The following is a 15,025-nucleotide window of genomic DNA, read 5'->3' on the forward strand; positions in this document are numbered from 1 at the left end:
TTTTATAAATTTCTGAAAGAAAATAAGGAAGTTTAATTTGTGTTTAAAATTTTATTTGCTTGGAGATTTTTAGTGTGGTCGGCCATTGAAATTGAAAAAAAGGAATTGATTTTAAATCAATTAAAATTTCTTTTTCATGGCAAAGGAATTAAGGAAGTTTTTATTAAAATTTCCTTATTTGCCAAAACCAAGGAATATAAAAGAGGGGGTAGAGGTGCCTTCATGGCGAACGACTCTATTCTTTTCTTTCTCTCTTTTCTCCTTGGTGTGGCCGGCCCTTAGAGGCTCTCCCTCTCCTCTTCTCTTCTTCTCTAGTGACCGGTTTTATTCTCTCTTGGAGCTCTTGATGGTGGCCGGTTCAAGCTAGGAGAAGAAGGAGAGAAAGGAGTTTTTTGTTTCTTGCATCCCTTGGAGCTTGGTGGTGGTGGCCGGACCTCTACTTCTTATGGAGAATTCTTGGTGGCCGAATCTAGCTTGAAGAAGAAGGAGCTTGGTGGTTCTCATCTTGGAAGATCGTTGCCCACACAACGTCCAAGATAAGAAGAGGAATACGGTAAAAGATTAAGAGGTTATTTTGCTTACAAAGAAAGGTATAACTAGTAATTGTTTTCCGCATCATACTAGTTTTCTTTGTATAGTTATTTATGGAAATACCAAACACAAGAGGCATATGATTCTAGAGTTTTCGAAATAGTTTTTTTTTTTGAGTTTGTGTTTTCTTCTTTTTCGAATTTGTAATTCGATTGTTCTTTTTGGTTAACCTAGAGTTATTTAAGGAAATAAATATTAGCTTTCCTTAAAAGGCTTTGCCTAGGCGGTGGTGGTTGCTCCCATATCTAAGAAGGTTATGTGACTCGCCATGCAGTTCTGGAAGCCAATTTTGGAAATTAATATTTATAGAATTAATAACTTAGGTAGATTTGAATCAATAGTGTTAAGTTCCGCTTGCAATTCAAATCTAAACCATTAAGAACAGATAAGTTAAATTTGGAATCAATGATGTTAAGTTCCGTCTGCGATTCCCAATTTAACTTCTAAAGAACACAATAGGTTATTTAAGGAATGGTTCAACACTTGTACAAAAAATTTTGTACAGTGGATCTGGTACGATTTTCTTAGGACTAACCAACAATTGGTATCAGAGCTAGGGTTTGCCTCTGTGTGTTTGGTTTTCAAATAGGTTATGCACATGTCATACATAATTTAGGCAGGATAATAGTAGGATGTGCTAACTTTGTGGTTGCAGGCTCCAACTATTATGACATATTTTTATTGTGTGTGATTGAACGCTAGGACATGTCAAGGGCATTTAATTGTGTGTGCATGATTGTAAAATTAAATACAGCAGGAGTTGTATTAGTTATTAGGATTTTACATTTTTGTTCGATCTAGAATATATGTACATTCCTTTATGGAATATAGGATTGATGTATGTAAAATTCTATATTTGTCGCGAACCGTATCCTTGCGAGGCGTGGTGCTATCGGAGGACCAGAGGCGCAGTGGAATAAGAAGCAAGATTGATGCGACGACTTGACCTGATGGCTGTGGCTAAAGATGGCAGCAGCTAGGGTTGAAGCACATGGAGGATAATGAGGGAAGAAGCCATAATAGTTGGAAAATTAATTTCCATATTTATTGATTTATTTACTGTGATGTGTGTGTGCATGTGATGATGCTAGATTAGGTTAAAATTCCTCACCTTAAATAACTAAGTGGGAGAGGGATTAGTATATTAATCCTATGGTCTCCATTACTGGTTTGTAAGTGATGCAACAAGCTTGTGTGTTGGCTCTGAGTGTCTCACTCCACAACGGATGAGTTTGTTTGTGGATCACTAGATCAAACTTCCTTAATGGATGGTTATAGGAAGTTATTTAGGATGTGTGTGATCTTCTCCAATTGAAGGGGCACAATTCTATTTAATGGACTTAGTATCAAGTAATGGTATACACTTAGACATATTTAAAAGTATCCTCCCCAACGGAGTCACTACTATCACTTGTGTGACCAAAGGGAAACCAATTATTGATTTGTCATAAAACTAGATTGACAAGATAATAATATTAATAAACCCCTCTTACAAATGTTTGAATTTGTATACATCCACACTAACGTGACATACAAGATTCATGGTGTTTGTGGTAATTTTATTTGTCAAAAAGTTATATTGACAAGATAGTCAATGGGTAAAACCCTCCTCTTACAAATGTTGATTTTGTATACGTCCACACTAACGTGACATGCAAAACTCACGGTGTTTTGAGGTGTTGGTAAATTTAAATAGTATTGTTTGAGGAATCAATATTATTTTAAATTTAGAGTCTTGACCAAATATTTGATCAAAGACAGACCAACTATTAATTTTATTTGTCATAGGTTGACAAGATAATAAAATTAATGGATGAAATCTCCTTTTAGAATTTGTATACGTCCACACTAACGTGGCATACAAAATTCACGGGGATTTTGAGATGTTGGTCTTGACCAAATATTTTTGTGATTCTTAGGATGTTAGTCAATCCCCTAGTTGTTATACTATAGAATAGACTTAGTTGTCTCAATTGTAATGATTGGAAAACTTGGACATTATGGTAGACTATCCTCTCAGAACTGAGAACAATAACGGTGTATTTTATTAGTTGTTGAAATATATTTAGTGGTATTATCTACCGATACCTGGTGTGTAGATACAAGAACCACTGATTATGTCTGCAATTCATTGCAGGGGTTCCAGAAAATCCGACAACTATATAAATCACCGTCCACATGGGCACTACTGTAAAAGTAGTAGCTATTACAGTGGGAGATGTTTATCCTCCGATAGGAATAAAATATGGATTTTTGAGAAATTGTCTTTACATATCAAGTTTATAAAGAACTAGTTTTCAGTTTCTAAAATATTCAAAGAACTTGATATTCTGCCTCTTTTAATAACAAAGTTGTTATCAAGATAAAGAGGGAAGATAAAGAGGGAAGTGATCTGTTTTGGTATGTTGGTAGACAATTTATAATTCAATAACTCCCACGATGCAATAAATGGAAATTATAACACATCTTCTAACTTTAAGAGATAGTAACCTTCGAATTTGAACCAATCATATTTTTAACGTCTAAGGCTAGGTTATATTAACTTGAGTAGGATTCAAAGGATAATAACCAATGAACTCTTGAGTTCATTGGTAGTGGAAATCTTTCCAACCTGCGAATCTTATTTGGAAGGAAAAATAACCAAGAAGCTTTTAAGGTCAAAGGGGTATGGAGCCAAAGATATGTTGGAATTGGTTCATTCTGATTTGTGTAGACCTTTGACTATCCAGACAAGAGGTTGTTTTTGAATATTTCATAGATGATTATTCAAGATAAGGATACATTTACTTGATGTGCTGTAAGTCAAAGTACTTTGATTAGTTCAAAGAGTACAAGGCTGATGCAGTAAAACGTCAAAAGTAAAAGTATCAAGACACTACGGTGAGATCATAGTGGCAAGTACCTCTTAGGATAGTTTAGGAGTCACTTATCAGAAGTCGAGATTTAATTCCAACTAACTACACCTGGTACACCCCAACAGAATGGTGTAGTAGAAGGTATAAGACTCTTAAGGAAATGAGTAGATTGATGATAAGTTATTCAGAAAATTACCAAATTCATTTTAAGGATATACTCTAGAAACGGAAGTGAACATAGTACCTTCCAAAGTCAGAACTCTCTACTCATATAGAATTGTTGAATAGGCGTAAGCCTATTTTGAAGCATATTCGGATTCGGGTAGTCCAACACATATGCTGAAGAGAGATAATGATAAGTTGGATAGGAATTCACTTGTTTGTAGGTTATCCTAGAGAAATGAAAGTAGGTTTATAACATTAAAAATCAGAAGGTCGTTGTTAGCATCAATGACCGATTTTTAGAAAAGGACTATGTAATAAACCACGAGCCCATAAGTAAATTTGTTCTTAAGGAAATAATAAAGGACATGTCTAATCTAGTACCAACTGTACAAGATGAAATATCACAAGAAACTGCAACACGTATCACAAATGATACACAATTACAGAAAGTGCCTCGTCATAGTGGGAGGGTTATTAGGCAACCTAAGAGATTCATGTTTTAGGAGAGTTTTTGGACCTGATCCTTGGTGAACATGAACCTGATTCTCAGACATATGACGAAGCGCTCCAAGATAAAGATACAACATCTTTGTAAAGAGCAATGAATACAGAATTAGAATATATGTATTCTAATAAAATCTGGGAGCTTATAGAACCACCAAATGGTGTAAAAGCTATTTGGTGTAAATATGTCTACAATAGGAAAAGAGGGATAGACAGGAAGGTGGAAACTTCCAAAGCAAGGCTTGTTGAAAAGGGAAACCTTTTACCGGTAGCCATGTTTTAGTCTATCCGAATTCTTTTATCTATTGCTGCTCATATGGATTATGAGATTTGGCAAATGGATGACAAGACAGTTTTCCTTAAGGGAAGTCTTGAAGGAAACATCCATATAAAGCAACCAGAGGGATTCATTGCAAAGGGCAAAAGAGCATTTTGTTTGTAAGCTGAATCAGTCTATGGACTGAAGCAAGCTTCAAGGTCTTGGAACATCCAGTTGTAATCCAATCTTATCGATTTAGTTACCGGATAAGTCTTGTGTATACATGAAGTGTGATGGAAACGTGGTGGTATTTCTTGTACCATACATAGATTACATTTTTTGATAGTTGGAAACAATATCAAGGTATTATCGGAAGTAAGGATATGGTTGTCCAAGCAATTCGTTATAAAGGACTTAGGAAAATGAGCACATATTCTTGGGAACAAGGTTCGCAAGAAAAGAATGTTGTGCTTATCCCAAGCTTTATATAACGAGCTTGTTTTAGCATGCAAAACTCCAAAAAGGTTTTTCTACCTTTTAAGCATGGAGTATCTTTATCTAAAGAGATGTCTCCGATGACATCAAAGGAGATAGACGACATGTAGACAGTTCTTTATGCTTCGGCAGTTGGACAGCCTAATGTATGTTATGCGCGAGATCAGATATCTGTTTTGCCTAATGCATAGTTAAGCAGATATCAAAGTAACCCTAGACAAGAACATTGGACTGCAGTAAAGCATATATTGAAGTACCTTAGAGGCACTTGAGATTTTATGCTAGTTTATAAGGTAGTTAATTTGGTCCCTGTGGGTTGCACGGATTTTGATTTCCAATCGGATAGGGACAATAGTAAGTTGACCTCGGGGTTTTGTGTTTACTTTAGGAGGTGAAGTCATAACTATGGAAGAGTGATAAGCAAAGGTGCTTTTTCGGATTCTACCATAAGAAGCTGAGTAAGTGGCAGCCTCTGAGGCAGTCATAGAAGTTGTATGGCTCAGATGCATCATGATGGACTTAGACATGTTTTCTGGTTTGCCCAAAATTATTACAATTTATTGTAATAATAATGGTGCAGTAGCAAACTCGAAGAAACCATAAGACCATAAGGCAAGTAAACATAATAGAGCGCAAGTACCATCCAATACGAGAAATCATACAAACGAGGAGAAGTTGTTGCCACCTAGATTGCATCAGGTGATGACCTATAGATCCTTTCACTAAGGTCCTTAAGGCAAGAGCTTTTGATGGACATGTTTGAAGGGTTGGGAATCAGATGTATGACAACATTTATGGCAGCATAGTCTTTTAGTATAAGTGGGAGATTATTGGAGTGTATACTAAAAGCCTAGCTTTTGTATATACATTTATAAGAATCACATTGGTCAAGTGTCTACATTTATATATACCAAATGTAGATGTTCAATTAATTTATATTGTAGATAACATGGTGTGTGGTGTCACACACAGAGGATCATGTTATCAGTACCTTATAAATTATAAACAGTAGCTCACGACCAAGATAGAAAGGAACAAACCATTGGAAGGTCGTAGTGTAATTAGGTATTAGTTTATCTTAACTATATAATTACACTAGTACACTTAGAGTGTATTGAGTAGGACCATTAGAGGTCGTTTCTTTTATACTGACTTTATAAAGAAACAAAGACCTCAGTTATTATGGAAGTGTGTGCTCTTAATCCTAATATAATAACAAGCACATATATTTGATATTTATTTCTTTAATTTATCAATGAGTGAGATTTAGTTCGATAAATCAATAAGCCCGATAAGTTAGGAAATGATATCACTTATAGTGTGTGTTGTTGATTATAGAAGGAAACTGTGTCCTAGTAATATAGGTTGATAATGTCCCCAAGAGGAGCTCATAAGGATTGTCATGTTAAACCCTGCAGGTGGACTTAGTCCGACATGACAATAAGGTTGAGTGGTACTACTCTTGGACTAAGATATTAATTAAATGAGTTGTCAGTAACTCACTTAATTAGTGGACATCCGACATCTTAAACACAGGGAGACTAACACACTCATAATAAGAAGGAGCCCAAAAATGTAATTTGGGATTGGTGCGGTAGTTCAATAATAGTTCTTTAGTGGAATGAATTATTATTGATAAAATTAAGTTATGTGTTCGGGGCGAACACGGGATGGTTAATTTCATCGGGAGACCAAAACCAATTCCTCCTCTCGGTCCCTATCGTAGCCTCTTGTATATAGAGATTTATACCCACCACATACCCACCTTCTTACCCAACCAATAGGGGACGGCCAAGCTAAGCTTGAAGCTCAAGCTTAGGGCCGGCCAAGCCTAAAGGTTGAGCCTTAAGGTGGCCGGCCAATAGTTTAGAGCCCAAGCTTAGGTGGCCGGCCACATCATATTAAAAAGGGATTTTTATTAAAATTATTTCTTATGTGGATATCATGTTTTTAAAAGAGAGTTTAAAATTTAAATCTTTCCTTTTATAGCTTTCTACAAAAGATTAAGAAAAGATTTGAAATCTTTCCTTATTTGTAGATTGAAAGGTAGATTTTAATTTTGAGAAAACTTTCCTTTTTTAAACCATGTTCATGATTTAAAAGAGAGTTTAAAAATTAAATCTCTTTTATAAGTTTCTACAAAAGATTAAGAAAAGATTTGATGTCTTTTCTTATTTGTAGATTGAAAGGAGATTTTAATTTTTAGAGATAACTTTCCTTTTGAAAAATTATCCACATGTTTAAAAGAAAGATTTTAATTTATAAAATTTCTTTTTTATAATCCACATGAAGGGAAAAATTATTGGAGAAATTTTTATAAATTTCCGGAAGCAAATAATTAGGAAGTTTTAATTTGTGTTTAAAATTTTATTTGCTTGGAGATTTTTAGTGTGGCCGGCCATTGAAATTGAAAAAAAGGAATTGATTTTAAATCAATTAAAATTTCTTTTTCATGGCAAAGGAATTAAGGAAGTTTTTATTAAAATTTCCTTATTTGCCAAAACCAAGGAATATAAAAGAGGGGGTAGAGGTGCCTTCATGGCGAACAACTCTATTCTTTTCTTTCTCTCTTTTCTCCTTGGTGTGGCCGGCCCTTAGAGGCTCTCCCTCTCCTCTTCTCTTCTTCTCTAGTGACCGGTTTTATTCTCTCTTGGAGCTCTTGATGGTGGCCGGTTCAAGCTAGGAGAAGAAGGAGAGAAAGGAGTTTTTTGTTTCTTGCATCCCTTGGAGCTTGGTGGTGGTGGTCGGACCTCTACTTCTCATGGAGAATTCTTGGTGGCCGAATCTAGCTTGAAGAAGAAGGAGCTTGGTGGTTCTCATCTTGGAAGATCGTTGCCCACACATCGTCCAAGATAAGAAGAGGAATACGGTAAAAGATTAAGAGGTTATTTTGCTTACAAAGAAAGGTATAACTAGTAATTGTTTTCCGCATCATACTAGTTTTCTTTGTATAGTTATTTATGGAAATACCAAACACAAGAGACATGATTCTAGAGTTTTTGAAATAGTTTTTTTTTTTTGAGTTTGTGTTTTTTTCTTTTTCGAATTTGTGATTCGACTGTTCTTTTTGGTTAACCTAGAGTTATTTAAGGAAATAAATATTAGCTTTCCTTAAAAGGCTTTGCCTAGGCGGTGGTGGTTGCTCCCATATCTAAGAAGGTCATGTGCCTCGCCATGCAGTCCTGGAAGCCAATTTTGGAAATTAATATTTATGGAATTAATAACTTAGGTAGATTTGAATCAATAGTGTTAAGTTCCGCTTGCAATTAAAATCTAAACCATTAAGAACAGATAAGTTAAATTTGGAATCAATGACGTTAAGTTCCGTCTGCGATTCCTAATTTAACTTCTAAAGAACACAATAGGTTATTTAAGGAAAGGTTCGACACTTGTACAAAAATTTTTATACAGTGGAACCGGTACGATTTTCTTAGGACTAACCAACAGTCTTGACTAGACTTCTCTCTTCCAAACATCAAGTCATGTTTGGATCAACGTTGATCAAACTAATCAAACTTAGGTACATTGTTAAACATCGAAACCTTAAAGGCTAATTGTACCAACAAATTTGTTTGGACTTTTCACTTAAAATTTACTCCTCTGAGAGCTCCCACCTCCTTCATTCAAGGTCATTATTCCACCCACATGATTCGATTTGGACTATGACTTTGATACCACTTGTTGGAATTCACATATATCCACAATGATATGATATTTATTTTTGAGCTCTACTTTAAAAAACCTTATATCCATGAAGATATTTTTTATCTTTTAAACACATAATTTTTTCCATGTATTTTATAACATAAAACTTTGATTATATTTTCAATAAAAATTACATCAATTATAATAGCGAATCATTGGGTCCACTTGATAAATATGATGCATTCAATCTATAAGAAATATATAAGAATATTTCTATTAGATATTATTGAAGTCACTAATTGACATCTCTATTGCATAAAATTAATCATTGCCGCCAAAAAACAAATTTTGCTTTTGAGATAGCAATGATTTTAACATCAATGATTTTAACATCATGACGGGAAGAAATCACATGCCTACTAATATTTTGATTGTGACTAGAGAAAGAAAAATTAATACCAAGCATAAATAAAACAAAGAATTGGAAAATGACAATAATAAACAAACGGGACAAGATGAAATGAATATAAATTGAGTCCAATTAGGCTGATTTTATTTGATTTTATTTTTTAAAAAAAGAATTATCTAAATTAGTTTGAAATTAGTTTTTCCATCCCTACGGAGGATCCACACACGTAAGGAATAATATGTCGTATGTCATTAACAAAATGTCTTTATGTGGTCCTTTGAAATTCTATGAACAAAATAATTCGCGGTGAAAGCTTGCACCTAGTGGATCGATTAATGGCCCCTCAAAATATCATATATGAAATCATATGTTCTTTGTTTTAAAAAAAAATATATATATATATATAAATAATATCTTGAGAGTAAGAGTATGAAGGAGGTTCAATTTAGTGAAAACTTATTTATATTCATTTAATATGCCCACTTTATCAAATTTAATGAAGAAATTTAAATATATAATAAATTATTTATGATTAATAAAAAAAATTAATGATAACATGTAAAAGTATAGAACCAATTCAAATTAAAATAGATAAATTGAATGATTTTGTAACTTGATTAGGAAATCATTTGTAATCTTTTCTATTTACATAAAAGAATAAATGTGTTCTTGATCATATGTTTTTTTTTTAAATAAAAGACATAACTTAGTCATTGTGATACCATAATTAATATATTTGAAAACTAAATAAATTGTATATAATTTATTTCAACTATTTAATATTTTTTTCTTATTGAAATGAACTTTTAAAGTCAAGTTCAATCCACCATGAGATTCTTTAAAAGGTCCTTTAAAAAGGGGCTTTATAAAAATATCTATCACATTACCTTTATATCTTACAACCAATATGATTTGGATAAAAATCCCGATTTATTTTCTCCTCCAATGATAAATTAAATTGGTGGATACTTTAGACTCAATTTAAACTCGAGAATAATAAACCTTTTAAACTTATCATTCAAGCTAAACACATACTTGATGAACATTTAAAGAGGTCTTTTGTTCCATTATAATAAAAGAAAGTGACTTCTTCTTACTATACCAAGAAACACATGTTGAATCAAAAAACAAACAAACCTAAGATAGACCTTTAATCATTTAAATCACCATCTAAATTTGCAGATGCAAAAGAAGCTCACTATTCTTTTTGAATAATAGGTCGAATTGAGGATTGAAATTTACTTATTTAGGTATTCTCTTTGTAATTTCAAGATGTAAGATCTTTGATCATTGTATAAAGTGAATAATTACTATCTATTTGTAGTAAATGTTTGAGAGGATTAGGAAGAGGCTTATCATCATCAAGCCTCAACTAATTGATATTTGCATCGAATTAATGAAGTAAAAGTTTTCTTGGCTTCATGAATCCCTAAATTATCAACAAATTTTTCCTACATAAGTTTGTGGTCTTATGAAAATATTTTCTTTGCCTAAATGAATAGAAAGACTAGCATGAATCTTAGAGACCTTCTTCTAATCATTGATGGTCATAATCAAGGTATAGAAAAACAAGAATTTGTAGATCACTTTATTATTTAAATTACTTAATCATTGGATTAGAAAGTGATGAAAAGGAAGTTAGTGTTTGACTCAAAAAAGTTTAGTCTTGGTATCAATCAAAAGTTGGAAGGAATCTTAATATACAAGATTTGGAATTGACCTTCACTAATTTATAGCTATATATAGTGTGGAAGACGAGTAAAATGTGTGTTAATTGAACTTCGTTCCACTTATTCAATTTGGCCAAATTGACTAAGAGAAAATAAAGACAATGTGCTTTGGCCATAAGAAATCGACAATTATAAAATGAGGCAAAAGTAGTATCAAAACTAACAACATCATACAAAAGAAAGAGCTTGAGTGAATACAAAGAAGAGAAGGAAAGATATTGACATTGATGGAGATCAAAGAGAGTATTTTTAGGTCTTGAGGTCAAAGAGTATCTTTGTTATTTTTTTTAAAAAAAAAACTCCAAAATCACAAGCACTATTAAAATGAAAAACACACACACACATATTAAATGTAAATGAGTTGTCCGACCTTTTGCAGGGAGGATGATGATACTTTTTCCTCTCTCCTCGCTGCTTTCTTGGCATCGAATATGACTAAGTGTATCCGTATTCAAATGATTACATCACGTCTCGCTCCTTCCAAAGAAGTGGCGACGCACTGTTGAAGTACAGGTGGCATCTATTCCTCTGCAGAGCCTGAACAGGTGGCTGCAGTTGTAGAGCTGTGGGCTATGGGAGGAGACCGGAGATGACTTTGCAGCACTGTAGGACTGTCTTATCGTGTAGGGACTCTTGAGACCAAACCTTAAAAAGTGAAGGGCTTTGCCTTGTCCAGACGCATGCATGCAGTACAGAACAGTATGGTGCAGTGCAGTGCAGTGCTATGCAGAATTGCAGATGGCAGTAACGCTGAACAGGGAAAGGACTGAGGGGAGGGAAGATCTTCATATGTCTGGTATCTTGGGGGATGCATGCTGATGCCGCGCATTGATTGAGGGCCTGCATGCAATTGCATGTGATAATTCGAAGGGAAATATGTATTTTGTTTTTGCTCATTGAAATTTTTTATTTTTAATTTTTTAATCATTTCCCCTAAAGTTTTTAATCTTCATGACAGAGGAGGTAAACAAATTTAGTCACCCACTCCCTTTGTCATCTCTATTCTGATAGCTAGACTTATCTTCACTTTGTTATCTGTTGGATCAAAGCAAGAGGTGGCAAAGAATAGGTTGTTTTACGGGGAGATTTCTGAAATTGACATGAGAAATGGTATTTCATTAAACAAAAAAAAAAACTTCACTTTTCCCAAGGGCACACAGGCCATCCTCTCTAATGGTTGACCAGCACTTTTATCAGTGAGGCATTTTATCATGACCCTATTTTCTGCCTCAGCACAGTGTTGTATTTGAACTTGCAACTTTCCTATAGGAAGACAAGTTAACAGTTAGTTGTGATCATTCATTCAGGCGCCAACAGAACTCAAGGTGTAAAATGAGCCAGGCTTCCTGTGGCCCGGTCCTATACGGCATGATATATACTTTACTAACAACTAAATTTTATCCCACTAAATAAAATCCACTAAAAATTTAAAATTTATACTAAAGTAGTCTTTAAAATAAACATTTTTGCTAAATTGATTACCTTTGTTGAGTGCTCTACAAAATTTGCTACAACTATTCAAATATGGCTTTGCTCCACTGCAAACCAAAGCTTTCACTTCAAGAGTAAGAATCTCTCTTGTGGTCGTTGCTTGGACTTGAGTAGGCCCACTCTATCTTCAGATCCAGCAACTTTCGCCTCAATTATTTTCTGGTTTCCAGACAAAGTGCTAGCTTTTAATCTGACGGCAAACTTTGACAGCAATTGACGTAGCAGGTATATCCAAACTGAGATAACAAGTGATAAATATCTTGTCCCACATAGGTTCTGTAGATGGCACAAAGTCTTACATGATCACATCACATACAATTCCAAATTCTCAAGGCAAGTCAGCAAACAGGTCCATAATTATGGAAGATTTCATTTGATCAGTTTCATTCAAGAAACTGCTTCAAATTTATACAAGCCAATAAATCTTAAGTTTAGATCTCAACAGAAGGAAAAACTATGTAGCCGACTATAGAAGAGTATTGCTAATACATGTTTCATGGCGGGAGTGTTCCCCGACTTTAATATCAAATCATACAAAATTGTAATGTAGAGCTAAGAATCATCATATAAGTGGCTTAAGGATAAGATCTCATCAACATGGTGATGCCTCCAACAGTGCTCGGAGTTGGTGATCTCTAAATAATAGATATTCTGCGTAACTCCCCTAATTCTCTTGGTGATCAACGTTCCTATAGAGATTGTTCTTCCACTCTGAGGGACAGGAAGACTAATGGTAGCAATAAATGGCAAACAATCTTCTATCTCCGACTGTTTGCTGTCTTGGACTTGTTTAGGTCCGCAAGCTCCTCGATCAACTTTCTTTCCTCACTGCTTAATCTCTTTGGAATTTCCACCTGCACTCGAACCAACTGATCTCCCCGGTTGTTTTGCTTACCGAGGTAAGGGACACCCTTTTTGGCCATTACCAAAGTTGAACCTGGCTGCGTCCCAGCTGGAATCTTCAGATCTATTGATCCATCCACTGTAGGAACATTCATGGTAGTCCCTAAGATAGCATCAATGTAGGATACCTTGCAATCATAAAGAATGTTGGTTCCCTCCCTTTTAAGCACAGGATCTGAGCGAACTTCGATGAAGACATAAAGGTCACCGGGAGGACCACCTCTCCTTCCAGCATTCCCCTCTGACCGGACCCTCAGCCGGCTACCAGAGTCAACTCCTGGTGGCACCTTCAGACTAATTTTCTTTGTCTTCCTCACACAGCCATCCCCGTTGCAGGTGCTGCATGGGGTAGAGTATTCACCCGTACCATCACAAGTTGAACAAGTCATGACCTGCTGGAATACACCCAGTGGTGTCCTTGCAGAAGAGACGACCTGACCTTGACCTCCACAAGTTCTGCATTTGCGTGTCTTTGTACCTGGTTTGGCACCAGATCCATTGCATGTTCCACAACTTTCTAGCCTTGTAACTTCTATATCTTTCTCAACACCAAAAATTGCATCTTTGAAATTTAGGACAAGATTATAACCCTCGTCATCACCTTGCATAGGTCTGTTGCGAGCACCTCTCGTTCCACCCATCCCACCCATGCCTTCAAATAATGACTCAAATAGATCGAATGGATTGTTGAAATCCTGCAGTTAACAGAACCAATAATAAAAATTCCTACAAAAAGGCTATTTAAAATTAACATTTATATGGCAATCTGCCTCCATAGCATACGCACCCCCATGCCCATGTCAGCACCTTTGAGGCCTGCTTCTCCGTACTTATCATACAGAGACTTTTTTTCATTATCAGCTAAAACCTGTAATATAGAGCTGTCAGTAACAGTGGTAAACAAGGAATGATGCTTATTGTGAAATATTGGGAACAAACATAACAAAAAGAATAACCTCATATGCATTACTAATCTCCTTAAACTTTTGCTCTGCTCCTGATTCTCTGAAACATATAACACCAATAATAAGACCACCTAAAGTTTAAGAACACTCATATATCAAAAAAGCTTGCAGAAGATAGAAAACCACTAAACATCATTTAACTAAGATATTTTATAGAATCAATTATAAATAGTTGCATTTCTAAAGATGACCAGTCACTCCAGTATACATCAACAAATAGAAAAATGATTGTCACCAAGTTATATTCAGTGTAAAGGGCTTACAGGATACGATTTAGGCTGCAAAAAGGGTCAGCAAAACAAGCACCATACGTCATCCAAGAGGAAAATCTCAAACCTTACTACTATAGCCACACAGAAGACAAACGGCCTCTGAATATGGCCTTACCTAGAAGCAAAGAGGGTATTCAAATACTACATATGATTTAAAACAAAAAATATGTAATATGTATGATCTAGCACCATGCTTCATCGAAGAGAAAAACCTCAAACTTCACTACTATAACCACATAGAAGACAAATGGCCTCTAAATATAGCCTTACCTAGAAGCAAAGAGGGTAAGCAAATACTGTGTATGATCCACATAAAACCAAAAAAGCATTGCAATATATATGATCTAAATTTCTAGCTGCAATAAATTATGATTATGACGATTAGTCATTCTAAAATGGCTGAAGCTATTGGCTTGTCACTTGTGTGTTTGTATATTACATAGGCAGCAAGATTACCAATACATTTACTTTTCCAGTATGCAAGAGGCTGAAGAAATCTCAATGTCAATAGAAAAAGTAGTTTGTCAATATTTAAAATTGATAAACCTAGTTAGCAGGAACATTCTGTTTTGCCTTTCAGTATTAGGTGGCATAAATTCTAAATTTGATGACAAGCATGAAGTAGCAGCAATAAGCTGGATAAGCATTGATTAACTTGCTTACTTGATCAATGATTATGGTACAAGTCTTCATGTCAAGCATAAAAAATTGGCGCTTTCTAGTCAAGTGTTCTGTTTTACC

The 15,025-nt window shown here is 34.8% G+C and overlaps 1 protein-coding gene across 1 annotated transcript; it reads right to left on the reverse strand.

Moving 5' to 3' along the window:
• Positions 1-12,492: 12,492 nt before the first annotated feature.
• LOC122007843 (chaperone protein dnaJ A7A, chloroplastic-like) lies at positions 12,493-14,695 on the reverse strand. Its single transcript, XM_042563371.1, has 4 exons — positions 14,276-14,695; positions 14,004-14,052; positions 13,835-13,915; positions 12,493-13,742 (listed from the first exon to the last, which is right to left on the reverse strand). The coding sequence occupies exons 1-4, from the start codon at positions 14,326-14,328 to the stop codon at positions 12,903-12,905; spliced, it is 1,023 nt and encodes a 340-aa protein (XP_042419305.1). The 5' UTR covers positions 14,329-14,695; the 3' UTR covers positions 12,493-12,902.
• Positions 14,696-15,025: the final 330 nt, after the last annotated feature.

Source organism: Zingiber officinale, chromosome 8A, assembly GCF_018446385.1.
Source record: "Zingiber officinale cultivar Zhangliang chromosome 8A, Zo_v1.1, whole genome shotgun sequence".
Taxonomy (NCBI): Eukaryota; Viridiplantae; Streptophyta; class Magnoliopsida; order Zingiberales; family Zingiberaceae; genus Zingiber; species Zingiber officinale.

Coding starts and splice junctions, on each gene's coding strand:
- LOC122007843 (XM_042563371.1), bottom strand. CDS start 14,328: ATGACGTATGGTGCTTGTTTTGCTGACCCTTTTTGCAGCCTAAATCGT. Junction 13,916..14,003: donor AGATTAGTAATGCATATGAG/GTTATTCTTTTT, acceptor TCTATATTACAG/GTTTTAGCTGATAATGAAAA. Junction 13,743..13,834: donor GTGCTGACATGGGCATGGGG/GTGCGTATGCTA, acceptor TGTTAACTGCAG/GATTTCAACAATCCATTCGA.